At 51.8% G+C, this 26544-nt stretch overlaps 1 protein-coding gene across 7 annotated transcripts in view; it reads left to right on the top strand.

Annotated features, from left to right (window-relative positions):
* The window catches only part of DENND1B (DENN domain containing 1B), a 135098-nt gene extending 131864 nt beyond the window's left edge, over window positions 1–3234 (top strand). For all 7 annotated transcript variants that reach the window (XM_036277337.1, XM_036277339.1, XM_036277334.1 and 4 more), the window contains 2 exons: window positions 496–712; window positions 2168–3234. In XM_036277337.1, coding sequence (XP_036133230.1) covers window positions 496–712; window positions 2168–2782 — 832 coding nt within the window. In that variant the 3' untranslated portion in view covers window positions 2783–3234. The remainder of the gene's footprint in view (window positions 1–495; window positions 713–2167) is intronic.
* Window positions 3235–26544: the final 23310 nt, after the last annotated feature.

The raw sequence follows: 26544 nt of genomic DNA, 5'->3' as shown, positions 1-26544 counted from the left end.
AAATGAGGGAATTAATAACCGTGTCCATTGGACTTCTTAACCCTTTTAAGATGCAAAGGGGTGACAAGTAGACATTCCTTTTCTTCATGAGATAGATCTTTGTCTAGGTATGGGACTAGTCATTCTTTCAGAAAATGAGTGAATCAGTGCAAGGAAAAGCGTATTAACCTGTTGCACGCGAACTTGACAACAATCTGCATCCCAAGCGATCAGTCTACCGCTCCTGAGGGGGTGTCCCAGTTCCCACAGAATTGGCCAGCGGGGCATCCGGCTTCTGCTTCCCATTGATTAAGGCGCCGGAGACGGTCGGTCCGCTCGCTCCTAATGCAAACCCCCCGAGTTCCCAGTGTTCAAACTGCTTAGGCAGCACTCGGAAGAAGGTGGTCGTGGACCAGTGACCCATCCAGTCCCCCGGGCCCCGGAATCGGCCCTGTGATGGGAGGGGGTACAGGCAGCAGGTGTCCTGCAGCCCCAGAGCGTCTGGTCTCCCTCCAGGTTGTCGTGTGAGGACAGCGAGGATGCCGCCGCCTACTCCTACGAGAGCGACGACTCCGCGGAGACGAGAGGGAAGAGTCTGTACTCGGGCGAGATGGACCTGCTGGGCGAGATCCTGGACACGCTGAGCACACACAGCTCCGACCAGGGCAAGCTGGCCGCAGCCCGCAGCCTGGACTTCTTCAGATCCATGGACGACATCGAGTACAGGCCCACGGTGAGTGGCTGTCCCGCTGTGGCAGGCGGAGGGTTCGTCCGGGGCCGCGCGAGGCCCTCGCCGTCTGCAGAAGTGTTTCTAGCACCGAAGTTCCAGTTTTGAGGGGTTTTCCCCCTTCTTTACCCAATTCTGTAGGGATTCTCATCCATTGAAATTCTTTTGTCAAGTAATCACGTTTTCTGACCATCTAATTTTATAGTTGCCTTTTCTTTTTAAATGTGAAATGTCCTCCCCCCCCCCAATTTTTTATCTTAAAAATTTTGTAGTAAATGTACTAATTTTTATTTATTTATTTATTTATTTATTTATTTATTTATTTTTGTTGATTTTTAGAGAGAGAGAGGAAGGGAGAGGGAAAGAGACAGAGACGTCAATGAGAGAGAACATGGACTGGCTGCCTCCTGCATGCCCCCCACTGGGGATCGGGCCCACAACCTGGGCATGTGCCCTGACCGGGAATCGAACCGGCGACCTCTTGGTGCAGGGTGGACGCTCAACCACTGAGCCACAACGGCCGGGCTCTTTTCCTTTTATTTTATTTATTTTTATTGAGGTGAGAACACTTGAGATCTACCCTCTCAGTCCACGTCAAGTCCGGTGTTAACCGGAGTCAGCGTGGACCTTCGTGCCCAGAACTTACTCAGGGATGAACCGGACCCATCCTGCCCTCCGCCCAGCGCAGCCGCCCCGCCAGCCCCGCCCCCTCCGCGCCTGCCAGTCTGCGGCTCCCCCGCCGCTAACGGGCCCGCGGCAGCGTCCTCGCATCCCCTGGTGCACTCATCCCCGGCGGATGAGGCTGGCTGTCACCCGCGGCAGAGTGTCCCTCTTGTTAGGGTGGAGGGCATTCTGCCATCTTTACACGCCACGGTTTCTTTTTTTCTTTTTTTTTTTTAATCTCTTAAAGCTAAAGTGCTATTTTCTTTTTGTTGTTGGGGATATTGTAGCTGTCCCCCTGTGTGCCCACACACCGCGGTTTCTTTCTCCACTCGTCCGTCCGCGGCTGTCAGGTGTCCCCCCACCGTGAGTGTCAGCGAGCCTGGGGGCAGCTGTGGCTTCCAGTCTGTGGTTTCGTTTCCTCTGGACAAATGCCCAGTGGAACGCGGGGCCCGAAAGCAGGCCCGTGTTTAATTGTTGGAGGGACACCACCCGGGCCCGTCCCGCCGACAGCGCAGAGGGGCTCCTCTCCGCACCCTCGCCGGACGGTCATCTGGCTGGAACCCCGCCGGGGACGGTTGCGAGAGCGTGGGGACGTAGGCCTCGTGCTGTTCTGGTGCGTCAGGCCCCTGGGCGCTTAGGATGACCTGTCCGTGCCGTGTGTCCTCTGGACGGGACCTCCAGCTCCCGGCCTGGACGAGGTGAATGCCGTCGCTGGTCGCAGCACGGAGAGAAATAAGCGCTGGAGGGGATGCCCTCGTTTTGTGAAAGGTTTTCTGAATCCGTTGTCTCCTCTTTCAGAACAAATCCAATGCCCCGAGCGAGGATAACCTGGCCGTCCTCTGCAGCGGGTCTGGGGATCAAGGCGACAGGTACCTCGGCCAAGACGACAGCGCCCTGCACAGGAGACACCTCCCTCCGTCGCCCGGGAAGCGGGTGTCCTCTGGCGGTGCGACCGAGCTCCTGTTCATCCTCCAAGAGGAAAACAGCGAGAAACCCCTCAGCGCGGCCCTCGGGCGTGGCCCCGGGGGGGCGGCCCCGCCAGCTTCCCCTCCGGACCCGGCTTCCCAGCAGCCTTCTCTCGAAGCTGCCCAGACTGGACAAGGGACAGCGGAGAAGAAGGAAACACTAAGCCAGATGCCAGACGATCAGCTCATTCCGAGCCTCGGGCGACGTCCCTCCACCTCAGTTCCTTGGGAGAAAGACAGGAAAGAAGCCAAAGAGACTTGGGAAGATGTCGGGCAACTCCACAAAGGGGTATCGCCATGTCCCGTGGCCTCCGCTTCCCAACAGGACTTACACGGGTCGGAAGGACACTCCAGTGGAAGCCAGGCCGCAGCCGGCCACCAGGAGCCGGGCTCTGGCCTCCAAGCCGCCCTGGAGACACCCGAGGGCTCCGTGTCACTGACACAGTGAACAGCGGTGTGTAGGAATCACAGCTCTGGGTACTGTCTAGAAATTATTCTCAATGCAGAATGTCACTTGCTGACCTTGTGGGTACAACCCCTTGGTTTTTAAGTGTCAAGCTAATTCTTCTACTGTGTTCTCAAATCAGGTACTAGTTGTATGTGCGTGGAGAGCATCTGTTGAACCTAGGGTGTCCCGGGATTGGTGCTGAATGCCGTTCGCGTTATTTAAACCGAGTATGCATCTAGAGCCCTGGCAATGACCAGTAGCTACTGTACTAGTCTGGTGGAGCATGAGCTAACTGGTCAAGGTACCAAAACATACCAGAACTACCCTGGAACTGCTGCGACTCTCGATCCACTAATTGCCTTAATCTTATGCCTGCATTGAGCAAACGTGAATAATTTATGGGATGACTTGTAAATTCTCAAACTTAAGTGTTAAGTGTCCTGTGGAGCAATAATGCCTTTTCTAGCCATTGACTCAAGGACAACCCCACCCCCACCCCCTCACCCCCGGTTAAAAAGCTCTCTAGTGGACACTGTAGCCATGTTTTCTCAAGAAAAGTATACAGGTCTGCACATTTCACTCAGTGACATGCCTGGATGGCATTGTGAAGCTAACGACTCCTCCTTCCACGAGGGACACCCAGCCGCCTCCGAGCCTTTGCTGTGCCGGAGGCCCCCCCCCCCCCGCCGAGAGCCGACGGGGATGTAAACTGTCCTGATGGGAACGAAATATCCTGATCCCCTTTTCCCCCTTAACGGACAATTATCTGAATTGTTCGAATCATCCCACATTTACTTTCTAAAGTAACTGACTTTATACTGGAGAAGGGTTAGACTCGGACGCAGGGAAGGAAGTTCTGAGTCCCCGCGCGGCCCGGCCCACCATCTCCCCCTCCCGGCGCCTCACGTCACTACGGTCTGTTCATCGCAATTCCCGAGTCAGTATTGATGGTCCGCGTTCATTCAGATTGCCTCAGTTTCCCCGTTTCCATTCTCTGTTCCAGGCTCCCGTCCAGGAGACCGCGTGACATGTGACGGTCTCATCTCCTTAGGTCCCCCATGGCTGTGAGAATTGCTCCAACCTGCCTTGTTTTGGGTGACCTTGACGGTTTGGGCGACCTTACAGTTAGTTATAGTGACCTTGACAGTTTGATAACCTTGACATCATGATGACCATGACAGTTTGATGACCTTGGCAGTTTGGTGACTTGACAGTTTTATGACCTTGACGGTTTTGGTGACCTTGACAGTTTTGATGATCTTGAGAGTTCGATGACTTTGACAGTTTTGGCAACCTTGACAGTTCTATGACTTTGACAGTTTGATGACTTTGACAGTTTTGGCGACCTTGACAGTTTTGGCGACCACAGGTCAGGTATATGGTAGAAGGCCCCTCTGTTGCCATTTGTCTGGTTGTTTTCTCACAGTCACACTGGGATTGTGGATTTGGGGGAGGAAGACCGAGAAGAAAAGTACCATTTTCATCACATCACCCATGACATGTGAATGTGGCTGCTGACCTTGATCACCTGGCCAAGGTCGTGTTGACCCGTTTGTCCCCGTGCAGTTCCTGTGTCCTGCCTTTCCACTCTGGTCTCCTCTGGGGGGTCCCCTCTCCAGGGCAGAGGCTGTGCCTCTTCTCCCTCAAATCCCGTTAAGCTGGGAAAGTCACCTGAGCTGGGATCACGTGCTGACTGTGTCAGGACAGGCGAGACTGACAGAGACCCGTGGTGCTGTGGCTGGTCCGTGGTGGGCGTGTCTGCTCTGTGACCTCTGTACCTCCCATCACGATTATTTTTTAAAACTGTCATTTTAGAAAAGATATTTGAGAAACCATTCAAGAACCCCGTCAGGACTGTACGGTAAAATATTTGCTGGAATAATTTAATATACAAAAAAAAAAAAAAAGAGCCCGGAGAGGTTTGTTGGAAACCTTGCTTACAAACTTTTATTCAGGTTAGTCTTCAAATAATTGAAAGAAAATGACCAAATGTTTCCCTTTTTTAAATGACATTCCCAAAGCTAAATGGATGTGTTTTATTTGGGACAATTCTTCATTTATGTTAAAAAGGAAGACAAGCCTTGTCTTCCTCATAAGAGTGGACTCTGGACATATTAAGGGGAAAAGTGTTTCTTATTTTGTTCAATCACAAGAGTAAGACCCAAAGTTCTTGCCAAATTTTGCTTTTATATACTCATTGCACAATTCCCTCTCGCGTCATCGAGGGATAGAATAAAAGATGGCCATTTATCGGAAGAGGTGCTCTAAGTAGGAAGGAGAAAGGGTCCGTCTGGTTGTTGGCTTGCTCCCCAAACACCCCCCCGTCATTCTCGAAGAGCATGCAAAGCAGCCTTTCCACGCGGATGTCAGGACGAGGTGCTTCGCGTTCTGAGCCCCGGTCTGCAGAAGCAGAGGCTAGCTCTGTTTTCAAACATCACGGCCTCAGAATGTCAGCTCCTCTCGTCCCTGCAGTCACCGCCCAGGGCGTTTGACCTGCGTCATTTCGGGGACACGCAGCCACTCACCAGGAACACGGCCATCGAGGTGTTTCAAACGGGATCTGTGCCTTACTGAACACACAGCTGTTATACTCCACACTAGAAGCAAAGGCGAAAACAAAAAACTCTACGCGTTGTTCTGGGAAAAAACCCAAAGGACTAGTAGCAAGTGTTAGTATTTGAAACCATTACAAGGGGGAGTGTTTGAAGCCTGCTCCTAAACTGGACACCTGTGTTCTGGTGGATGGAGGGAGGAGACTAAGGTGAGGTCAGCATTTTAAAGGGGTTCTTTCTACTAGGTCCATGCTCTCTATTACAGCGAAGCCAAGGGTTTGTGAATTTCCCTGCTGTCTGAGTTTTGTGTTTTCGAGGATGTAGCACCTGCCCCATAACAGACTTGTTGTACACGTGAGACTTTGGCTCTGGTACATACCTTTCCATGGCCTCTAAACAGACTCTCCCGGAGCCCTGCCCTAGTGTGTACCCTGTGGTATTTCAGGGTCAGAAGAGCAGTGTGTGAACCTAGGAGCTATTGTTTTGTTAAGTGAAAGTGTTACGAACATATTTTCATGGTGACCTCGGCATGTTTTAAAAAGCCGCCAAATCACAGCATGATTCTTTTTCTGATTAAAAATGAACAACTCAGCCCTGGCCAGTTTGGCTCAGCCTTTAGAGCGTCAGCCAGTGGACCAAAGAGTCTTGGGTTTGATTCCTGTCAAGGGCATGTACCTCGGTTGCGGCTCGATCCCCAGCCCTGATCAGGGTCGTGCAGGAGGCAACCAATCAATGTGTCTCTCTCACATTGATGTTTCTCTCTCTCTCTATCCCTCTCCCTCCCTCCCACTCTCTCTGAAAATCAATGGAAAAATATCCTTGGGTGAGGATTAAAAAAAGAAAAAGAGTAGCTCAATCATTTAGGAAATGTTCATTGACGGGGGGTAGCGAGGTGCAGTCACTGAGGAAGGAGAGAATAAAATAATTGGCATAGTCCGTGCTGTGGAGGGACCCATTGAAAGCTAAAGGAATTTTAAATCTGAATAATAGTAGTAGTAATAATAATAATATTAATAATAATGATAATAATAATAAATTCTGCTTAGATGTTATTAACCCAAGATTCTAACACCAAAAAAACCCCCAAAACACAAGTGTTTTAAGCTGCTTTCTGTGAATGTTAGACGCTCACCATGCTCTGCACCGGAGCCACAGTGATGTTCCTATTCCATGCGCTTTCTGGAATTATATGAAGTATCTAAGACAACGCTGCTAGCGGAGAACCTACTCGCACAGGACAGAGTCAGGGGTGGAGGCTGAGTCTTGCTGTCTGATTCTCCATCCCCCCGGGGCCCCGCCGTCGAAGCAGACGGCACAGGCGGGAACCAGAGTGGAGTGTGCTCCCTCGTCCTTAGGCCCCTCAGGGCGGGAGTCAGGACGCGGAGACCTGGTGGTGGGAGTCCAGGTTCCCGGTTTCTCTCTGTAACAACCTTCTCTGGAATCAGCATGCCCCCCGCCCCCCGTAAGTGAAAGCTGTACCTTCCAGTGCTGTCGCCCTGGTGACGGGGCCCAGGACACCCAGCGCCGCAGCTCCTGGAGCAGAGGTGGGCTCCTGCGCGCGAGGACACACCTGTGAACACTCAGCATCAGTGCATCTTCTCTTCTAGAAAGTCTGGACTTTTCAGGAAAAACAACCCTTTTTTTATGAATAAACTTTCTGATGCAAATTCCATTTTGTTTCGCATAAGAGACCTTATTCTGGGCCGATATTTGTGTGAATCAGAATCGCAGTCTAAGAGTATCCAGTGGATCCCAAATCTAATTTCTCCAAAGCACTTCAAGACAGGAATTAGTGGTTTCAGATGCTGTCAGTACTGGTGTCTAACGTCGTCCAGCCTTTGTTGAGTATCTGTTTCTTAATGTTTATTTAAGGGACAGAACGGTTTTGATCAAATCAGTTAGCATTTGGATTTGGTCAAATAGGGAATTATGTGTACTTGGAAGGATATTTTATTTTGCAAATGATAGGATTGTGTGCAATATTTTTTTTCTTGCATCATTTAGTTCAGATAAATATGCAAATCTGCTTTTGCAGCAGACGCCTTAAGGTCATGTTTTTCAGTATTTGTGTAGAACTGTAGCAATGTTCTAGATGATTTTAGGGAAAAAAAATAGTGTTTATATTGTTGGCAGGAGAAATGCATTTGTTTATTTAAAAGAATTAGGAGTAGAGCATTATAACTAACTGCCTCAGCAACAAGAAATATGCAAGAAGAAATGTCTGAACTTTAGATTCACATCAACAATGTTGTTACTTTAAGAGAACTGTACGTGGCACGGCATGCTGGCTCTGCGTGTCCGCGGAACAGGTACCCGGTCCGCACCACGTAAATCTAAGGGGCATTTGTCCGGTGATGCCCGCGGCTGTGCATCGGAACCTCCTCTGGGTGACTGTTGGTAAGATCGATACAGGGCGTTGCAACAGCTTTGGACTGTAAATGAAGTTCATGTTTGTAGGCTGTACAGTTTGTTTGGTCTTGCAGCTTCTCTAGGTGTCTACCTTTACGATACTTGAATCAGGCAGACAAGCACTGTGGCAGTCCTGTAGCTGTAGCTGCAATGTGTACATCTACCCCAGAATCTACCCCCTGGATGGCACATCCAGAAAGCTGTGTTCTCAAACCACCCTTTTGTCAAGTGAAGGAATTCGAAACTGTACAATCATTTGTCTTCAAAGGTTGCAAAATCACACATGGTTACCTCTTTGATGTGAGAAACCTCTCTGTCTCTTTGTCTCTGTGTACTATCAGTTCTTGATGAGGACATTTGTTCATGTCCCTCCACGAGGGCCACTGAGGGATGCAAACAGAGGAGCCTTCGGTTGACTCCGCGATGTCCGGGACAGGACCGAGCGAGGCACGGTGCGTGTTCAAGGCCCCGCATGCATCCTTCAGGGAGCGTTGCTTTGCTTCTCCGCGGTTAATTCGAGACACACTTAACAATCACCCGAAGCAAGATGTCTTGCATCTGCTGCGATTTGGTACTTAAACAGCGGACGTGTTAAGCGCATGAAACCTACTGCTTCAAACACGTCCGACTTTTCTACATCAGAGGGATGCAACAGGTTCTGCATGGAACCTTCCCAAAGCTCATTTCTTTTGCTTTGAAGGAATAACTGTCTAAAAGGAGTGAGCACTTGCTGGACCGGGGGACCGCTACCTGTAAAAATCTCGTCGGCACTGACTTGCAGCTTTGAAGCTACAGTGTAAATCATCTCTGAAGCGGATTACTACTGGGAGAACATTGTGTAGAAAAAGATTGTTTGGGGAATTAAAAAATATATATGCAACAATAAATATTGGATGAGCTACACATTACCGTAAAGTGCCCAACGATGCCGTTATGAAATAAAATTGATCGTAATCGAAACTTGACGTGGTGGTGGCTCATCTGTAATTGGGCGGTTACCCCTTCACTCTCCAGGTGAGTGACAGAAGGACCCTCCATCCCCGCTCAGCTTGGCTTCATTGCAAGCTCAAGCCTACATCCTCCTCACAGGTGTGGTCAGCTAAGCTTACCAGTCGTGGGCCCACAGAGTGTCGCTAAGTGTCAGCATAGGACCATCCAAGATAAACAACTATTCGTGGACCTTCCTTTGCGAGTCTAGGACAGACAGAAAGACAGTGGAGCGCATGAACAGCGCTCCAGAGACTAGAAGCATGACCTTCTCATCCGAGCTGTGGGGGTTGCCCCTAGAGCCAAAGTCAAGTTCCTATTCCAATAAGCCTATGTAAAGATCGAAGACCAAAGTTGTCATTATTCACACAAGATAGAATCCCAGAGTGCGGTGTGGGTAAGGAAGATGTTTCCCTGGATATTCTGAGTGGCATGAAGCTACAAGCCTACACATTGCAGTTTCACTGGGCCCCCCTCTTCTTAGTTAGGGTCCCATAGCTCCTGGCAGGATTGCTACCGTCGGGGTTGCCCCCTGTTTTAGGACAGTCCACTTAGCTACCGCCTCCCCTAAACCCAGCTCACAGCAGCTCGAACAAACGTTTGATTTGTGTCCGTGGCTCCTAGCTGTGTTGGGAACCAGAGGGGAAAACTAAGTAAACTAGTTTCCACGTGCATGGGTTAATCTGATTTCCACACTGACACGGCCAGTCCAGCCTCTCGCGACCCCTTTTCCCTTGAAAGCAGAGGTTAGTTCCCATCATCCTTGAGTCTCTGGTTCGTAGCGTGACAGCAGGCCCCCCACGGCTGCCCAAAGCTCGTGTGGAATGAAACTGGGCAGAATCCGAAGAGGCCAAGAGAGCAGAACTTTGGGAGGATCTCAGAGCTCTGCTGACTCGCACGAGTTTGGTAAATAAACCATCCCTTCCTTTGGAAACAGTCTGCCATGAAGTCCCCTGGGCCGTGCAGAAGGGAAAACGAAAGGTGTGGCGTTGGGCTTAGTAACAGTAACATTGCAAGTCTCAGACTAACTGACAGATGACCGAGGGAAAGATACATAAGCCAGGAATCACTGGGAAAGTTCTTTCTGAAGCTCAGAACCTTGGAGGAAGTTGATTCTGGAGTCGTTTCTGCATGAATTATGGGCAAAGGTTCTGTAATTATAGTATTACTATATGTACTTTTATTATTTAATATTTTAAAATCTTTTCGTATTGTTTAGAGAGAGAGAAGGGAGAGGGAGAGAGAGATGGAAACATCGATGAGAGAGAACATCTATTGGATGCCTCCTGCACGCCCCCCACTGGGGATCAGGCTGCAACCTGGGCTTGTGCCCTGACTGGGAATCGAACTGGTGACCTCTTGGTGCAGGGGGTCAATGTTCAGCCACTGAGCCACACTAGCTGGGCTGTTTTTATTGGGTTTTAGAGAGTCACGGGTTGAGTTCCCGCTAAGGGCACATCTCTCTGTTGCAGTTTGTCCCCTGCCCCCGTTGGGTTCATGTGGGTGGCGGCCACTCAATGTGTCTCTCTCACATCGATGTTTCTCTCTCTTTCTTCCCCCTCCCTCCCTCCCTGTCTGAAGGTAAATGCCAAGGGTTACAGGAGCTGTGTTACTTGGTCACTGTTTGCTGTTTGACGACCCAGCTCCAGGTCAGGCTGAGCCCAGGACAGTGCAGCCCAGCTGGCCTTGGGGTGTCTGTAGCACCCAGGGGCGCATCCCCACCCCCCACACCCTTCCCTGAAAGTCAGGCATGCAAGGAAGACCGGGCTGGTAGAAGCTACCACCGTGGCAGCCCGGAGGAGTTGCGGGTGCCCCCAACCCTGACAAGAGTGAGATTCCCCTAAATGTGAACACAGCTTAGGGAGTCGAGAAGACAACATTTCACCGGTCGCCCCAGAGGGATGGGTGTGAGGGTCGCTGTCCTCGGGCAGGTGCGCCGACAGCTTTGATGGACGCTGTTGCCAGGTTTCTGGAACCAGATAGTGCAAAGCTGGGGACCTAATCAGAGAAGAATGGCTTCAGTTGGAAACGTGGATTTCGTCACCACGGGTCAGCGTCGTGGGAGTTGCCTGTGTGCTGGCCACGGGTGGAATGTGAAAGGTCGTATCGACTCCAGAATTGAGGAAGGTTTCATGATTGAAATCGCTCCTCTGTTCTGCACAAGACCTGGTGAGCTTTGCTGGCTGGTCATCGTCAGACGGGTGATTGAAACCCAGGCATGCGGTTGTTCTTTCCCCAGTGATGACCATGGAAGGCGGTGAGCCCTGACCAGAAGACGTGTAGGGGTCCAGTCCTAAGAGCTGGGGGGGGGGGGGGAGTCACCCTGTAAAAGAAAACTTTTTTTTATTCTCACCCAAGAACATGTTTGCATTTATCTTCAGATAGAGTGGGAGAGAGGGAGGAAGAGAGAGAGAGAAACATCCATGTGAGAGAGATGCATTGAGTGGCTCCCACCCACATGACCCCAACGGGAGCTGGGGACAAACTGCAACTGAGGGATGTGCCCTTAGCAGGAGCAAACCTGGGACTCTCTGATCCATGGGCCAATGATCTAACCACTGAGCAACCGGCCAGGGCTAGAAAGAAAATTGTTTAAAACTTCTCATCACCAGGTGTTGGGAAAGCTGAGAAACCTGTGACCCTTTGACTCGTGTCCCGAGAGTTTTCTCCAGCAAGTGCAAGTGGCCTGTGCGTCCGCGTCGGTCTTACAGGTGAAGCCTCACACCGAGTGTGGGCGCGTCCGCCGCCGTGAGAGGGTCTCACCTGTAGAGAAGGTCACTGCTGGATGCCCCTTAGCACGACACAACCGGAAACAACAACTTGGTCTTTAGGTTTGAGAATCTGCGTTTTCCTTTTCTCTTGTTTTCTGGCTAGAGAAATGTTTTGACCTTCAGTGACCCCTTGTAAAGAGCAATGACTAAACGTAACACTTGAAATGATTTAGTTAAAAGGTCTAATTTACAAGCAGGTTCTTCCGGGGCCCCTAGAGGTTACTTTTGTCACCTGTAATGTCACAAAAGACAAAAATAAAAACCTGGAAAGGAGAACAGCTACATTTCACCTTCATGGGTTGACACTGGATTGCTTTGTATTTTATTGATGCTTTAACATGAGCTTACTTGTATGCAGAATTTAACCAAACGTGCATAGAACCTTGAATTACTAATAAGAAACCTGTTCATTTATTTATTTGTTTATTTTTAGAGTGGGTTTTTTTTATTTATCTTTATTGTTGAATGTATTACAGATGTTCCTCATTTTTCCCCTATTGACCCCTCCTCCCCACTCCCACCCCCCTCCCACCTTTTTCCACACTGTTGTCTGTGTCCATTGGTTATGCATATATGCATATAAGTTCTTTGGTTTATCTCTTCCCACCTGCCACTTCCCTTTGAGGTTTGTCACTCTAACACCCAATTTGTACTTCTTAATCCCTTCACCTTTTTCACTCACTCTCCCAACCCCCCTCCCATCTGGCAACCAACAAAATGTTCTGTGTATCTATGAGAATGTTTCTGTTCTGCCTGTTCATTTTGTTTGTAGATTCAATTGTCCATAGATACGTATTCATTGCTATTTTGTTTGTTCGTATATTTTATATTTTTCTTCAAAAAGAGCCTACAACATTTCATATAATAATGGTTTGGTGGTGATGAACTCCTTTAGCTTTTTCTTGTCTGGGAAACTCTTTTTATGGCCATCGATTCTAAATGACAGCTTTGCAGGATAGAGTCATCTTGGTGGTAGGTTCTTGCTTTTCATCACTCTGAATATTTCTTGACACTCCCTTCTGGCCTGCAAAGTTTCTTTTGAGAAATCAGCTGACAGTCTTATGGGAACTCCCTTGTAGGTAACTAACTGCCTTTCTCTTGCTGCTTTTAAGATTCTCTCTTGGTCTTGAACCTTTTACATTTTGATGATGATGTGTCTTGGTGTGGGCCTCTTGGGGTTCATCTTGTTTGGGACTCTCTGTGCTTCCTGAACTTGTATGTCTGTTTCCTTCACCAAGTTAGGGAAGTTTTCTGCCATTATTGTTTCAAACAGGTTTTCAATTTCTTGTTCTCTCTCTTCTCCTTCTGGCACCCCTATGATGTGAATGTTGGCACGCTTGAAGTTGTCCGAGAGGCTCCTTACACTATCCTCATTTTTTTGGATTTTTTTTTTCCTGTTCTGATTGGGTGTTTTTTGCTTCCTTTATTTCAAATCAATGGTTTGCTTCTTGGCTTTACCCACTCTACAATTGAATCTGTGTAAATTATTCTTTATTTCAGTTAGTGCCTCCTTCATTTCTGACTGTGCATCCTTCATTTCTGACTGCTCCTTTTTATGCTCTTGAGGCCCTCACTAAGTTCACTGAGGTTCTCACTAAGTTCATTGAGCAGCCTTATAAGCAGTGTTTTGAACTCAGCATCTGTTAGGTTGCTTATTTCCATTCCGCTTAGTTCTTTTCCTAGAGTTTTGTTCTGTTCTTTCATTTGGGACCTGTTTCTTTGTGTCCTCATTTTGGCTGCCTCCCTGTGTTTGTTTCTGTGTATTACTTAATGAGAGGGATGGGGCTAGCTGAGACCAGATGCTGCTTGTTTGGAGGAATTTAGGAAAACCTGAAGCAGGATCCAAGACAGGCCAATCCTATGGTTAAGCAAGTGGCAACAGCTTGGGTGGGCCTGAAAGTTGTGTGGGGTGGGGCGGGGCCTCAGGGAATCACCAGGGCGGGGCTACCAGTGTGAGCCAGATTTCTGGAGTCCCAGATATGGTGGCTGTCTGCTGCCCCAGGGAAGGCCTCACCAAAGGAACAAGGGCCTCTGACAGCACGTTTGTCCCAGAGAAAGCCCCCTCTCCAGCCCTCGCTCCAGTGCCAAACAGCTCAGTTCTTCCCTGTGTGTCTCTGGCGCCCCTGGAGCTGCCTCCCCCATGCTGGAGCCTGGCGGGTAGGAGTCGGAGTAAGTCCGTGTAAGTCCATGTTGTTGTAGCCTATAGATTTTAGGAGGTGATCGATACAGAGGCCAACTCATTTTAAATATCATTTCCAAAGCAAGAGAATTTCAGAAAACAAGTTAAAAAGGCCGGGGGGCTTCCGAGATTAAATGATACTGAAATCTCATGACCACTAACAACTAAATGCAATGGATTGTACTCTGGACATTATTGGGACAAAGGGAGATTCTAAACGTGGTAGACTATGAGGTGATACATTTCATGCTATGAGCGTTATGGTTTCAGAAGGTAGTCCTTTTCGTAGGAGATACTTGCTGAAATATTTAGCGGTAAAATGTTCTAATATCTGCAACCTACTTTCCAAAGATACAGATAAAAAAAAAGTATATATAGAGAGGTGAGCAAGGTAGCAAAACGTTAAACAAGACTTGGTGAAGCTGGGTGAAGAGTGGATGTGTGTTCATCGGCCTATTTTTAAAACTTTCTTTAGGCTTCAGTTTTTCGCCCCAAAAAGTTGGAAAAGTAATATTTTTAAAAATGATCGTTAGAATGACAATAATTCCTCTAAACTTCAAATTTGCAGATTTCGCTTCTTCCACCGTCTCTGCCTCGGCTCTTGCCGACCTTGCTGAGTAGTGCTCTGTCCTCTGCACTGTTTTATTAAAAAAAGTTTTTCTTTCTTTACTGATTTTAGAGAGAGAGGAAGGAGAGGGAGAGAGAGATAGAAACATCAATGCAAGAGAACATGGATGGGCCGCCTCCTGCACGCCCCCCACTGGGGATCTGGCCCACAACCTGGGCACGTGCCCTGACCGGGAATCGAACCGGCCACCTCTCGGTGCAGGGTCGATGTTCAACCACTGAGCCACAGCAGCCGGGCCCTCCTCTGCACCGTCATTGCCCAGGAGGTCCCCTTCCCAGGGTGGTCTCCCCTTCTGACCAGATGCTCAGTCACAGATCACATCCTGTGTGAGTTACCCCATGTGTTTGGCCCTAACCCTGCTGACAGTGCCCAGCACAGTGCCAGGCACACAGTGGGCACTCGGGGACTCTCTCATGACCTACGGGTGTCACTGTTCTTGACCTGAAGGCCCCGCCTTGGCGCTCTGTGCGCTGGGATTACTTCTCCTTGCAGCTTCCTCCAGGGCTCAGCCTGCTCTCCGCTTCTCCTCCCGTCACGCGGAGAAGGCGCGCTGACTCCTGCCCACCTCGCGGCTTACGGCACCTCCCCCTGGCGAAGGCGATCTGGTCGGGCCCTTGTAGTCATCGCCCCCAAATCAAAACCAGTTGGCAGAGTAATGAAGGCCCATCGGCGTGTGTTGATTTAATCCATGTCAGAGGAGCTTTAGGTAATTTAACCAGCCAAAGGAAAGCCATAAAAATGATCAAAAAGCCAACAGATATGCTCGCGAACACCAAGCTCAGTTGACTGAGGATTTATGGCCGACTTATCGGAACATTCTTCGGCCCAAGCCTGCATGCAGATGAGCCCTCCGTAACTCAGCGAAGGGTCCAGCCTCTGAAACGCACAGCCTCCTATAATGAGAACCCCCGTCACCCCTAACTTACAGCACATGGAGTTTAATTTTCAACAGTTGTGAGGCTGCCCAGAGCCCGGCTTTGGAATCACTTGTTCCGCTTGCGCCTCGGACCTGCGTTGAATTACCCGGGCGCGAGGGGCCCGTGGCTCAGTCCCTGCTGACACGCTCACCACATAGAGCGTAAATGTCCGCCCTCCCCCAGACCGGGGCGCGCCTGCTGTGCCCCCGTGGAAGTGAGCGCCACACCACCGGGGTCTGCTCCGTGACGTCAGCCGTGTCCAGCCCCAACTCCAGGGCTTGCACTTTACTGACCAGACTCAGACTGGCTTCCCCTCGGCTGGGTGAGGCAGCGTGGCGTCTAGCCACCCGGTACCGTCTGCGACTTTAACTCCGACAGCTGGTCAGTGCGGTCCTCATCTATAGAATCGGTCCGTTGGGCCGCTGACTCTATTCTGATGGTAAAAAGCGAGCAGAGAGGTAGAAAACCTTTCCTTCCTGCCATCATTCTGTGGATGAATGTCTCTGCCCTGCCCCTCCTCTTAAACAACCTCCGGAGGAGCTGTTTCCGGGGTCCCGGGGTTTGCGTCAAATGATCAGACTCCGGTTTCAAAGTCGCCCCAGGGAAGGGAGACGGAAGACCCACAACGTGCTTTAATGGGGGTCTTTTCACAGCAACCCTCTCTCCTCAGGTCAAGGCTTCGTCTGAGAGGACGATTCGTAACTGAGGCTTCTCAGATCCGAGGGAAACAGGGCTCGAATCTGAGCCAGGAGCACCTCCAAGTGCAAGACGTCCAGCTGAGAGCCAGGACCACCTCCGAGGGCGAGGATGTCACAGCCGAGAGCAGGGAGCATCTCCAAGGGCGAGGTGTCCAGCCGGGAGCAGGGAGCACGTCCGAGGGCGAGGTGTCCAGCCGGGAGCATCTCCGAGGGCGAGGTGTCCAGCCAGGAGCGGGGAGCACCTCCGAGGGCGAGGTGTCCAGCCGGCAGCATCTCCGAGGGTGAGGTGTCCAGCCAGGAGCATCTCCGAGGGTGAGGTGTCCAGCCGGGAGCGGGGAGCACCTCCAAGGGCGAGGTGTCCAGCCGGGAGCACCTCCGAGGGCGAGGTGTCCAGCCGGGAGCCGGGAGCGGGGAGCATCTCCGAGGGCGAGGTGTCCAGCCGGGAGCAGGGAGCACCTCCGAGGGCGAGGTGTCCAGCCGGGAGCATCTCCGAGGGCGAGGTGTCCAGCCGGGAGCGGGGAGCACCTCCAAGGGCGAGGTGTCCAGCCGGGAGCATCTCCGAGGGCGAGGTGTCCAGCCAGGAGCATCTCCGAGGGTGAGGTGTCCAGCCGGGAGCGGTGAGCACCTCCAAGGGCGAGGTGTCCAGCCGGGAGCACCTCCGAGGGTGAGGTGTCCAGCCAGGAGCAGGGAGCACCTCCGAGGCGAGGTGTCCAGCCGGGAGCATCTCCGAGGGCGAGGTGTCCAGCCGGAGCATCTCCGAGGGCGAGGTGTCCAGCCGGGAGCAGGGAGCACGTCCGAGGGCGAGGTGTCCAGCCGGGAGCCGGGAGCACGTCCGAGGGCGAGGTGTCCAGCCGGGAGCCGGGAGCATCTCCGAGGGCGAGGTGTCCAGCCGGGAGCCGGGAGCATCTCCGAGGGCGAGGTGTCCAGCCGGGAGCCGGGAGCATCTCCGAGGGCGAGGTGTCCAGCCGGGAGCTGGGAGCATCTCCGAAGGCGAGGTGTCCAGCCGGGAGCATCTCTGAGGGCGAGATGTCCAGCCGGGAGCAGGGAGCCGGGAGCACCTCCGAGGGCGAGGTGTCCAGCCGGGAGCAGGGAGCACCTTCGAGGGCGAGGTGTCCAGCCGGGAGCAGGGAGCACCTCCGAGGGCGAGGTGTCCAGCCGGGAGCAGGGAGCACCTCCGAGGGCGAGGTGTCCAGCCGGAGCCGCCCTTGGCAGCTGGCGGTTATTCCAGCAGCACGTCCTCCTCCGCTCAAGGTTCCTTCAGAATCCGGCCGCCGACCTCCCCCCACCACTGGGTGAACGTCAGTAGGATTAAAAAACAAAAACCGAAAACCTTCTGTTGACTTTGCGGGCAGCCGGGAGAGGATACATAGTATCGAGGAGTGTGAGACAGCCCTTGGAGGGAGGAAGACAGCCCGACAGCGCGCTCCTGTGGGTTTGAAGACGCTGCGGAAAGCGCAGCCCTACCAGGGCCGGAGTCAGCGGAGTTCAGCACACAGCACAGCTGAGAGGCTTCGTGAGACTCGCCCCCGCACCTCTGCAGGCAGCGACCACGGTATTCAACCGCCTGCGTGTCCGTCCTCAGAGCGGTAGCTCAGGAGACATCGGCCCGACCAAGGCCGGCACCTCGAGGTGCCAGGAACCCTGTTCCTTCCCACAAAAGGCTGAAGAGACACGTCACAGGAAGACCCCTGTCCCCCGGCTGCCGCGATTTTAATAAAAACGGAGTCTCTTTCCTCTGCAGCTCAGAGACTGTTCAAGGAGAGACGAGACAGCCAAGTTCAAGCGTTGGATCATATTCCAGTTCTCTCATTGGCCGTTCGTCTTCTCAAAATGCACGTTTTCCCTGGGTCGTCTTTGTGGTAACTGTTCTCTCGTAGTCTGGGCTACATGGACACGTGCATTGCAGTGGACCGTCCGACAGCATGGGGGGAGGGGTTCCCAAAACATTGAACTACTAATAACTTACTGTTGGCCAGAAGGCTTACGGATCCTTTAAACAGTCAGTTAACACGTATTTTGTATGTTATATGTAGTATGTACCGCATTCTTACAATAAAGTCAGTTAGAGGAAAAAAATGTGCCCTGGCCGGTTTGGCTCAGCGGTTAGAGCGACGGCCTGCAGTCCAGAGAGACCCGGGTTCGGTTCCCGCTGAGGGCATGTACCTCGGTTGCAGTTTGTCCCCGGCCCTGGTTGGGTTGTGTGGGTGGCAGCCACTCGATGTGTCCCTTTCACATCAATGTTTCTCTCTCTCTTGTCCTCTCTGTCTCGATCCTGCTCTATCTGAACAAAGGGATGAAAAAATGTCCTCGGGTGAGGATTAAAAAAAAAAAAATGTTACTAAGAAAATCACAAGGAATAGAAAACATGTTGTCAGCCTGGCCAAGTGGCTCAGTGGTGGAGCATCGACCCTGCACCAAGGGGTCGCCGGTTCGATTCCCAGTCAGGGCACATGCCCAAGTGGTGGACCCGATCCCCAGTGGTGGGCATGCAGGAGGCGGCCAATCGATGTTCTCTCTCATCAATGTTTCCAGCTCTCTCTCTAAAAACAATAAAAGAAAAAAAGAAAACATGTTGACAGTATTTATAGGAAAAAACCCGCGTATAAGCAGCCCCAGGCCCCAGATCCGTGCTCTTTGGGGTCAGCTATAAGTACGTTATTTTTTCCTGGATTGTGAGGTAACTGCTAAAAGAATATTCCCCTAACTAACTTAAATTATCTAAAACGAAGGGAGATTTTTGCTTTCTAACCCCCCAAAGAGACTTGGAACTGAGAATGCAAACCGTAAACCAAGCTGCCCATCCGCTCTGCGGCTCAGGACAACTTCTTTCCCACACCCCAGCATAACGCCCCCCCCTTCCCGAAGCCTCCCCCTGGGCCTATAACTTTCCTGTTCCCTCACCACTTAGATTCCTTGTCCTCAGGGACAGGGCTGTGTCAGGAGCCTCGGGAAGAAAGCTGCGATGAGTCGCCCGTCTTGAGAAATCCTCCCCAATCCTGTTTACCGGGACGGCTGCCAATTCTCCGAGCTTGGCGCACGCGTCCTCTTCAGGGTCACCCTGCCTGCGCAGCCCCGATTAGACACAGCCCCGGCATCGCCAGTGTGGAGGGAGCTGGTGCGTTTACACTTCACTGACCTCGCTGGGTGTAAAAGGAGCCATCTGCTGGGAATCAACGCCGCGGCAGCTGCTACGAGGCGGAGAAGAGACAGGAGTCACCCCCTGGCTCGCTCAGTCCCAGCATGCCTCTCTCGTGGCCCCCCGAGGCGATGTCACCTCCTGCAGAAAGGCCTTGTACCCCCCGGGTGGTTCTGACACAGTGATCCCCCATCCGGTGGCCTCCTGTTCTCTTTTATTAACACTTCTTCACTACTAATTTTTAAGACTTTTCCTCGTCTCAGGAACTTAGAATAAATATATTATTTCTGTTACAAAAGTGACTTCGAGGTCTCTGATCATGTGCGCGTTCTCCCGAGGCAACGGTCTTCACCCTCTCGTTCATTTTCTATGACGGGGTCGCCTGTGAAATCCCTCGGGAGGGGGCAGCGTGGGGAAGAGAGGGGGAGGGGACTCCAATCTGGGGACCGGTGGTGTGCCTGCATTTCCCCGGCCGGCCAGTCTGATCTTCACGCCAGTCTCACGATGTGGGGCCGAGGGCCCCGGGACAACAGGTGGTTTAAGCATGTTCTCTGGGTCTGTTTCCGTGTTGTTTGTTTGCTTTTGCAAAAGTCCACTTGCAAGTGAAATGCTGCTGCGTTTGTCTTTCTGTCTGACTCGGTTCCCTTAGCGTGACCCTCCGGCCATCCACGTTGTCGCCAGGGGCCAGACGTCACTCATTGTGTAGACCACGTCTTCGGCGGACAAGGAAAGGAGCTGTGAACCCCGGAAGTGGCTCTGCTTTATCTGCTCCATACATTGGGGTTCCAAACAAAATGTCCTTTGAAAAGGACAAAAAAAAGGTGCTGTAAGTCCGAAGTGACAGCATAGGCCATTCGGTTACACACAGGCCCTCCTAGGTGGAGCGCTCCGTGGATGTGACGCCAAATCTGTCCTCCACGTGAACTGTGCTACCCTGTGGTGTATGGATTGAACCTTGCACGTGCCCGGCCGGTGTGGCTCAGTGGTTGAGCCTCAACCCTGCACCAAGAGGTCGCCGGTTCGATTTCTGGTCAGGGCACGTGCCCAGGTTGTGGGCCCAATCCCCAGTGGGGGGCATGCAGGAGGTGGCCACTCGATGTTCTCTCTCATCCATGTTTCTATCTCTCTCTCCCTCTCCCTTCCTCTCTCTCTAAAATCAGTAAAGGAAAAAACAAACAACCTTGCATGTGAGGCTCAGCTTCCAGGAAGAAGGCTGACGGGGAAGGATTTGGTGTTCAAGGTCCAGGGAGGCGCCCAGCTCCTGCAGGTACCGGGGAGGTGACCTGTCTCCACCAGCAGTGGCCACGTGGCCCCTGGGAGAGTCAGCGGGAGAACAAAGACAGACACCGTCATTCGCACCTTCCAGGGCTTGGTGCTAACTCCCCAGCGTGTCTCTCAGGAAGCAGAGCCACGAAAGGGTGCAGCCCTCCCAGGGTGCTCGCCGGGGGACACAGCCGTGCGCCGTCCCCCCAGTTTGCCCACGCGTTATCAGTGATAGGTAGCTGTTCCTGAGCTCGGTGTCAGGAAGCAAGTATCAGCCCAGGGCACCTTGTGTGCGCCCAGCACTGAAACCACAGCCGGCATCGCTTCCGACTGTAAACACACGGCCGGGCAGACGTCCGCGCCCGCACCCGGCGGCCTGAGCTCAGCGCTTTCTTAGCGTTATTTGCTGAGATGCAGATAATTGTACTTCTCATTAACAAGTTTCCAGGTATTTTCCCCTCCATCAGCAGGTTCTTGAATCGATGCCTAGATTAGCTTTGACTCACGTCAGCACAATCGGCCTTTGATGGAAAGTTTGAAATGTGCACATCATGAAAATGTATCTCCACGCGCTGACTTCCAAGGACGAGCTGATCCTCTTGGAACGCATTGTGGTGACATGTCTTCCCGTCCCCAAAGCACGCTGGTTCCTTGGTCTCGGACTGAACGAGGGTGTCCTCCGTGTGTTCAGGATGCTGGCGGACGCTTCAGGACAAACTCCGGAGGACGGGCACATCTCACCCACCGCCCAAGGAGGTAAGGTTTCCAGGCGCATGGGGGCCCTTGAGGAATGGTTTTCACGCTCCTTCTGAAGCACTGAATTTCATCGCCATGATATAGGAACTGCTATTTTCTTACAGATGCAACAACGTTGGCCTCGATGTTATTTATGTGAAAACACACACGCATATTTTCACTATGTACGGTGCCGCATTCAGTAAATGCCGGGGGGATGGCGACGCTGAGGCAGTGGTCTCTGCAGCACAGCTCAGCTGCCTCACCGCCTTGCTGCCCCGGGAACAAAGACAGACCGTGGTTCACAACTTCCAGCCCTTTGGTGCTGACTCCCCAGGGTGTCCCTCAAGAAGCAGAACCCCCAACGGTGCAGCCCTCCCAGGGCGCTCGTCCGCTGCAGAAAGGTCGGCCTACACCACGTAGCGGCTCGGCAGGCAACACGCCGTGTGCGCACAGTGCGGGAGAGTCTAACTGCTTCTATTCTCAAGAACGCGCTGCCGGTTTGTGTAGCAAACATTCAAACGGGCGTATTCTCGGCCGTGGCCTCCGACGACTCACGTGTGCTCTGCTTCTGTCTTGATGTATGAGTTCAAGATCCATACTTGTGGTCTTCTGGTGGCTTGGTACCAGAACAGGCACCATGAGAACCCTGGTCACAGGGGCGCGTCCCGGGCACTGAGCTGTTAACCCTCCTTGGGCCGTGAATGGAGAACCTCCGGCTTCCTGAGCTCTGAAGACAGACCACAGTAATCACGAAAATGCTCACACCACCCACCGCTGCGGATAGGGTACGCTTTACACCGACCTGCACAATCGGGGTGTGTGTAAGTAAGCAAAGATGTTTTATAATTTCGTGTACTTCAAGATGATGAACAATCACTATGAATAAATCAGCCTGTTGCCCCAAAGCCTTTTTTTTTTTGGTGATGCTGATCCAGGGAGTTTGCTCAAGTTTTACGGAAGGGACACTTAATCTGATTATCTTTGAACCTCCTCAGACCGAAACGTGTCTTTGGTTCTTTGAGAAAAAAGGGGAGAGCATCACAGGCCTGAAAATCCTCAATTAATGAATCAGAACTTTGGGAAGATTCACAAGAAGTCAAGGGAAAAAAATGTACTTAAAGCAAGACTTAGTAACAAACTGTGCCTCGAGGAAGCTTTTAATTAGCAGAAATAACAAACCAGGTTAAAGAATAGACGCCTTTAATAAGCTAGTTACCCCCTCACCTTGAAAAATCTGCTCAACAAAAACTTTCTACCTGCACAGAATTATTTAAAAAAAAAAAAATTCTGAAATAAGGGATGGTTTTTATTGGTTGAGGATCCAATGAGAAAGAATAAGGAGCTCACAGGAGAGTTTTCGTTCCTCAAATTAAACCATCATTAAAGAAAGATGCTGCTGTTTGAGATGCAGGCTCCCTTCTGTCCACAAAGTGAACGGAAATCCACACTGGCCACAACCTACAGGAAAGAGTTTAAATCACACCACTCTTCCTTGCCTGGCTGGATTTTAACAGAAGCTTGGGAGATTCAATTCATCATCTAGGCGACCCTTAATTTATCCAATTTTTTAAAAATATGTTTTTATATTTTTTTTTTTCAAGAGAATCGTTGTGAGAGAGAAATATTCATCAGCTGCCTCCTGCACGCCCCCTATTGGGGCTCAAGCCTGCAACCTGAGCATGTACCCTGACTGGGAATGAAACTGGGACCTCTCAGTCCGTGGACAACACTCCATCCACTGAGCCACACCCGCCAGGCAATTGACCCAACGTCATGGGCCCTTATTTCCCAGCATCCTTTGCCTGCCCCAGTCCTGACTCTTTGTGGCCCTAACTTTCCCCGAAGCAGTCTCATCCTCACTCATGACTTTCATCTCTCTCGACTTCCCCCTCCCATTTTCTGTCCTCCAGATAATCTTTCTCGTACTTCTTGGCCTCGTTGATTCCCGTATCTGCCACAAACATGCCCCTTCTTGTCAGAGCTCATCGTAACCCAGTGTCTGTGACTTCCTCCTGTGCTTTGACTCAGTGCCACAAGCCAGGACTTAATTGTTTGCAGCAGATCCTGGAGTTTATTTCTGTGTCTGAATCAAGACTGTCCTTTCATTGGTGTTGTTTTGGGAAAGGGTCCTAGGCCACATTTCCGCCGGCGCCCTGCCCCTGTCCCATCTGCTGTGTCCTACCCGTGGTCAGAACCATGGAGACCGAGGTGAACCCGAATGGCTGCTTCGGGGAGACGCTCTTGTCGCCGTGGAATTGGGCTCAAGGCTCTGACTCCTGCGTCATCGTGGGACTTGTGGCATACAGCCCGATTTCCTGCGGAGAGGCCCAGAGGGTCAGCCCCTCCGTCCCCAGAAGGTGGCTCCCAGGGAGGGTGGGTTGGCCCGAGGCGCAGGGAGTGGACAGCTCCAACCCTTCAGGCTCGGCGGAGTTCAGCAAGGGGAGAACTTCTGGAAAATTCTTTGTAAGGCTTTTCTGACAACCAGGTTTGTGAAAAATGATACGCTTTGGTCCTCTTCATGGCACTCCTGGGGCAAATGCAGAGATGTCCACCCCCGTCCCCAAGGCCCCGGCTGCGGCGGATCTTCCCCCGGGAACGCTCCTCACTGCTTCTCGGACTCGCTTTCCTCTGGCAACATCCCTTCCTCCCGGCCGTTCCTCTCCCCCTGCAGCCTCGGCAACGATCTGTCTCATGTTTACTTTCTTCGGGGCCTGCTGTAAATTTCCTTCCTTCTCGTATCGCTAAGCCTCGCTCGGTGGTCCCAGGGGGCGCGTGGCTCTCGGCGTGGTTTTGCAGTTTCCTTTCTCAAACCCTCGCAAGTTCAAGATGGAGTTATAGAAAGAGGAGCTAATTATGCACAAAGCAGCCGATAGCTGGGAACATGGCAGGCACTGACTCCGTGAGCAGGAACCGGGCCTTCTGACCTGTCTGCGGACGGGCGCACCGCTGCATCGCTGGCTTCATCCCTTCAGTGACAAACAGCAGAAGCAACACTCTGGTGACAGACAAAACAGAAACCATGTCCCGGGAAAACGTGCCTTTCGTTTTGCTAAGAAAAGCCCCTGTGGTCTCCCTCAGACCCGGATCAGACATCTTCCCTGCAAGACTTTCCCTGCCGTCCCCACCGATGGAGGAAACATCACCTCCTCCACTGTGCACGTCGCGTGTCATCTGTGCATCCGCCACTGATTCCCAAATTTACTCCGCCAGGCGCGCAGCGATGCCGTTGAAGGGGACCCTGCTGTGGCTCAGGGTGGGGGCGGGACAGATCAGCAAAGGCTTTTGCAGGATCGCTCATAGGTGCCAGGTACCCTGGGTGCCCCGCCCTCGGCACAGCGCCTGGCTCGGAGTAAGCACCCCACACGTAGCCACCGTGATCCGTGCCGTCATTCAACGTGACGACTGAGGCGTGTTTGGGATGGTCTGAAGATGCCCAGTGTTGATTGGGTAAGGGAGGGGCTGGGGAAGGCTTCCCTGGCACGTTCTGGACAGATACGCATTCGATCAGGCAAAGAAGAACAAAATGAGACTTTCAGGCCCAAAGAATAATGAACAGCGTGGCCTTTGAAATGTCCTCTTTTAAAGTGGCAACAGTGGTCAGCTCTTACTGGCATTAGAGGGGGAGGATTTAAAGGACACAGATTTCAACAGTTGACTATACTTATCTTGGAAGAGTTACCCTCCCAGTCACTAAGATTTGGAGGGGCCCTGTCAGTCTGATGGAATTGTCATGCTTTCCCGAAAGCAAAGGGGCGTCCGATGAAATATGTCCTGGACAGCTGCTCTGAGAACGTCCGGGTGTGTCCACGGATTATGTTGCAGGTGAGAGAGAGCCTGTTCTGGGTCAAAGCAGGCTCTGGGGTTGGTTCAGGAAAGAGCCAATTTAGATCAAATTCCCCTTCAATGTGAATCACAGGATTTCTGTGCACTTGGTTCTTGGATGGTCATGGTCCCCTAATGGAGTGTGTGGCTCACTTCTCCTGGAGACTGTCATCACGGAAGGGTTCCTGGTGACCGGGTAGGGAAAACAGACCAACATATGGTACTTCGTATGTACTAATTTCCATAACTATGGGGAGAGCTGGCCATTGAAAAAGTCCAAGGAGTATATTATGTAAAAGTGTGATTTTGCCCTGCGTTGTGGATATCAGCCAGAGTGATCTCTGCCGTGGATCAGGGGTTCACGTGTACTTTGCCACGTCGGATGGCAAATACGCGGGTACCCGAGTTTCCCTTTGGGAGAGTCTTGCTCTCAGCTGTTGGTGAGGACGGAGCCGAGCATGGGAGCAACAGTGATGCGTGGAGACATCGGAGAAATGACAGGGGAAGCGGGCGGGACTGAATTAATCCCAGACGGACAGTGAAATAACCCTGACTGTGCTTTCCAGTGCACCCGCACACTGACCAGCGACTGTCCTCTGCTTACCTCCGTCCTCCCCGGGCTGCCACTCAGGAGCAAGCATCCTGCCCGGCAGCGGGTACGGAAGGGCCGGGCACACGGTAGGGAATCATCAAGCATTTGCCGAATAAGTGGGAAAACGTAGGGAAGTGAAATAGTCCATATCAGTAGTGATTTTAGTCGTTGACAAATGTAGGATTTTGTTCACTCGTTTCCTTCCTAAATCACTAAACTCAAATGTTAGGTAGCACCGTTTCCACTAAAAGCTCCCTTATAATGTTGCAAAATTAAACATGAAGCACTGCTGGTTGAAAACCCAGAAATGGCAAAAGGCTCTTTCAACACAGTTTAGTGAAGAATTTGGGAGGCGAGAGGTTCGGGTAGCCCTTCGATGGACCAAGTCATGTGTCTGGGGACGGCCCGTCACAACGCTGGCACCAGGTACGTTCCCAATCCCCTTAGCTGGGTTTCACTGTCTCTTCATGTGGCCAGAACACTCATTTCTCCAAAGCCCTATTCCTCTGCTTCCCTGCTCTGTACAGACCACCCTCCGTGCACACACAGACACACACACACGCACACACACACACACACACACAGGAGGGGGAGGCCTGGCCACAGGCACAGACGTAGTCATGTTTAGTTCAAATGCTGAATCTTAAACGTGGACAAAGTGAATGTTTTTGTCTTCACCTGCATACAGGTTGTGTTTCAGAAGCTCGGTCTAGAGGCAGGACTGTCCGTCGTGTGAGGTGACCCTCCTGCGGGCCAGGCTGAACTGCAGCCCGCTTGGCCGGGGCGGGGTACATCCACAGTAAGAACACTCAGGTGTAGAATCAGTTCCAGAATGCCAACTAGAGGGGTACCCGCCAGAGAGGGAGAGTACACCGACCTTGACCTTCACCTCTCGGGTGTTTATTTGCAGTGACCCATCTGGGGAGGGACCACGATTCAGGAAGGTGAGCACTGGTGCTTCTGCGTTCCTTCTGTGGCGTGTGCGTGTGCGTGTGTGTGTCTGGCTTACAGACGTCTTACATGCAAGGCACAGTCAGGGCAAATGAAGACAGTTGTCGGAGGATGAGAAG

This window comes from Molossus molossus, unplaced genomic scaffold (assembly GCF_014108415.1).
Source record: "Molossus molossus isolate mMolMol1 unplaced genomic scaffold, mMolMol1.p scaffold_m16_p_23, whole genome shotgun sequence".
Classification (NCBI taxonomy): Eukaryota; Metazoa; Chordata; class Mammalia; order Chiroptera; family Molossidae; genus Molossus; species Molossus molossus.
Note: the sequence above shows the minus strand (reverse complement) of the source record. Positions and strands in the feature narration are given on the sequence as shown.